At 51.6% G+C, this 3468-nt stretch overlaps 1 protein-coding gene across 1 annotated transcript; it reads left to right on the top strand.

Moving 5' to 3' along the window:
* The first annotated feature begins 201 nt into the window (after nucleotides 1–201).
* LOC107117531 (olfactory receptor 51I2-like) lies at nucleotides 202–1167 on the top strand. The gene has a single exon (XM_015419669.1). It carries the CDS (start codon nucleotides 202–204, stop codon nucleotides 1165–1167), a length of 966 nt encoding a protein of 321 aa, XP_015275155.1.
* The last annotated feature ends 2301 nt before the right edge of the window (nucleotides 1168–3468 follow it).

The following is a 3468-nucleotide window of genomic DNA, read 5'->3' as shown; positions in this document are numbered from 1 at the left end:
CCACCCCCAAAGTTTCCAGGTGTTTTTCAATCCAGACCTGGCAACCCTATATTTATATCATAAGAACATATAAGAACATAAGAGACGCCAATGTTGGATCAGGTCAAAGGCCCATCCAGTCCAACACTCTGTGTCACACAGTCGCCCGCCCCACTGCTACCCCCCCCCACTGCTTTGGAGTGATCTGTTATGTTTCTATCCATGCAGGTAATCGATGGAAGAACGTTCGGCTTCGCTGGAATGCTCAGGAACCAGAGCTCCGTCCTGCCCACATTCCTCATGGTCGGCATCCCAGGTCTGGAAGACAAAGGACTCTGGCTAGCCATCCCTTTCTGCACCATGTATGCGGCAGCCATTTTGGGAAACCTGATCATCATTCTTGTCATTATTGAAGTTCCCAGCCTCCACAAACCCATGTACTTCTTCCTCTCCATGCTGGCTGTGAGTGAACTGGGGGTGTCCCTCTCCACCCTCCCCACTGTGGTGAGCGTCTTCATATTTGACGTCAGGGAGATCGGGATGGATGCGTGTTTCACCCAGATGTTCTTCATCCACTGCTTCTCCCTCATGGACTCAGGAGTCCTCTGGGCCATGGCTTTTGACCGCTTCGTGGCCATCTACAGCCCCCTCCAATATGTCACGATCCTGACAAGCTCCAGGATCGCCACGATAGGTTTGGGGATTGCTCTGCGGAGTGTCGTCATTATGGCCCCCTTACCTATTCTCCTCAGGGGGCTGCCGTTTTGTGGAGCCAACTTGCTAGCCCATCCCTACTGCCTGCACCCAAATTTAATCCGGCTCCCATGTGCCGACGTCACAGTGAACAACCGATACGGTCTATTTCTTGTTCTCTCTACTTTTGGCCTCGATTCTCTAATTATCCTGTTGTCCTACGTGATGATTGTCAAGACGGTCTTGGGCATGGCCTCAAAAGAAGGGCGCCTCAAGGCCCTGAACACCTGCGTCTCCCACATCTGTGCGGTGGTGGTCTTTTTTGTCCCCATGATTGGTGTATCCATGGCACATCGTTTTGGCAAGCACGCTTCTCCTCTCCTGCACGCCCTCATGGCCAACGTCTACCTTCTGGTTCCTCCAGTACTGAACCCCGTCATCTACAGCATCAAGACCAAAGAGATCCGGCATGCCCTCTGCAAATTTTTCTCTTGAAAAAAAAATGCTCTCATTTGTAACTGCAAATTGGGTATTGTATAATCCATGGAACTTTGTGGCTTTCCTATGATGTAGTGTACATGCCACTCAGTTTTGGATCTCAGTTTCTGAAATGTTAAAAACATCTTACCTTTCTGTGTCAGATCTCATGACACACGCTCCCTGGTGTTAGCCAGATCTTTCCCAATAAACAATATTTATTTATTGACTCTATTTATTGCTGAGACTCATAGTGGATAACAAGGCACATACCTGTGCAATCAAACAGTGTAAGATCTCCAGTCAGCCATGCATGCGACGTTTATTACGATCAAGAGATCCATCAACAGCAACTTAACAGCACAGTTTATGTACAAATACAAAGTTAATATACAGAGCTTAAAATTCACAACCTTATTGTGCTGTAATTAATTATACATAAAAGCCATTTAAAAGTTTGGGATATCTGGTTTCTTATGGACAAAGTCTCAGCACCGAATTTGGCTACCTTAGAGGTGGTCTCCTTGGAGTGGTCTGCGAGGAGGAGATACGCGTAGAATTCTTCAGATCTTCCTGGGAACCTGGATAGAATAGGGGTGAGCTAAGCGGAATGGATGTCCTTACAGAATGGACAATATAATAACACACGTTCCGCTTTTTCAGCTGCATTCAATTGGCAGGAACACAACATTGAGGGTAGGGAATATGTAAGTATCCCCCTTCCAACAGTGCTGAGGGCAGGCAGTTAAAATGGGCTAGGGTGGAAGCGCTGTGGCATTTGGGGACTTGAAGCCGCCTTCTACTGAATCAGACCCTCGGTCCATCAAGGGCAGCCTTGTCTACTCACTGGCAGCAGCTCTCCAGGGTCTCAGGCGGAGGCCTTTCACATCACCTGCTGCCTGGAGCTTTCTAACTGGAGATGCTACCAGGGATTGAACATGGGGCCTTCTGCATGCAAAACAGAGGCTCTTCCATGGAGCCACAGCCCTTCCCCTTCTAAAGAGTAAAGATAGTTTGCCGGCACAAGGTTTTGGCTATGATTCCCTACCGCTGAATAGAGATGTGCCCAAACTCTATCGGCCTGAAGAACTGAATCCGATTCATGATTTCTTCAGCCCCTGAGAACCCGAGATGGCATATTGCTGCAGGGGAGAAGAACATAAGAATATAAGAGAGAAGCCAATGTTGGATCAGGCCAATGGCCCATCCAGTCCAACACTCTGTGTCACACAGTGGCCAGAAACACCAGGTGCCCTCAGGAGGTCCAGCAGTGGGGCCGGGACACTAGAAGCCCTCCCACTGCTGCCCCCCCCCAAGCACGAAGAAGACAGTGCAGCAGTTGTATTTTATTTTCAACCATATCCACCCAACTTGAGCAGTAGCTATCTGCAAGAATTAAGGGGGTTAATCCAGATGGGTTAAGGGTTAGCTTGAGCCAAAAACATGTAGCGGGCGTCCTAAGCAGGCCCTGCTTCCCCCACGCAGACGTTTGCCTGGAGCTGCTGGGGAGGGTGAGAGGGCAGCTGACCTTTCACGCCAAGCCCGTGTGGACTGGTGGGATGGGGGGGGGGATATTTCGGTAGCTGCAGCCTGCGGGGCTGGTGTGGGAGACGGTGGCAGGTGTGGGAGACCGTGGCTGGGTTTGCTTCTTACTGCTTGGCAGCTTCCCCATAAGAGCATTTGCCCATCTGCAGATCCCAGCCTTAGGCATGTGACACTCCTCACTTTGGCTATGTGGGCACCCCATTCACTTTACAAACACCTCCTCAGTCCCCCCACCCCCTGGCTGGGTTTGCTGGCGTGGCTTTGGAGGTGCCTTCCTTTTCTGGTGGGGGTGCTCAGCTGTGAGCCTGGGGGCACATGAGCCCCCGGGCAGCAGTCTGGGGTGGGCATTGCCACGTGGGCCCCCTTCCTCTCCCCACCGAGCTTAAGCTGCACTGGCCATCGGGTTGGAATTGGGCCTCCCTCTTACCACCTACTTTAGAAGTCTTTATAGCCAGCCTGTCCTGGCCCCCCCGGGGGGGGGAGGCCACTCCCAGTAGTTACAGGCTCTGACAGGAGGGCTTCTCGGGTCACCGTCCAAAAAATCACAGTCCAGGGTCCAATAGCACAGCGAAATCCGAAGTCAGAAGGCAGCCCCAGGTCTCAGTCCGGGGTGAACATAAAAACATAAGAGACACCAATGTTGGATCAGGCCAAAGGCCCATCCAGTCCAACACTCTGTCACACAGTGGCCAGAAATACCAGGTGCCCTCAGGAGGTCCAGTAGTGGGGCCAGAACTCCAGAAGCCCTCCCACTGTTGCCCCCCGCCCAAGCAC

Source organism: Gekko japonicus, unplaced genomic scaffold, assembly GCF_001447785.1.
Source record: "Gekko japonicus isolate JY-2015 unplaced genomic scaffold, Gekko_japonicus_V1.1 scaffold1347, whole genome shotgun sequence".
Lineage (NCBI taxonomy): Eukaryota > Metazoa > Chordata > Lepidosauria > Squamata > Gekkonidae > Gekko > Gekko japonicus.
The sequence above is the reverse complement of the archived record's forward strand: the minus strand, read 5'-3'. Positions and strand labels throughout refer to the sequence as shown.

Excerpts from the sequence above, each read along its gene's own strand:
- LOC107117531 (XM_015419669.1), top strand. The coding sequence starts at position 202 with ATGCAGGTAATCGATGGAAGAACGTTCGGCTTCGCTGGAATGCTCAGG.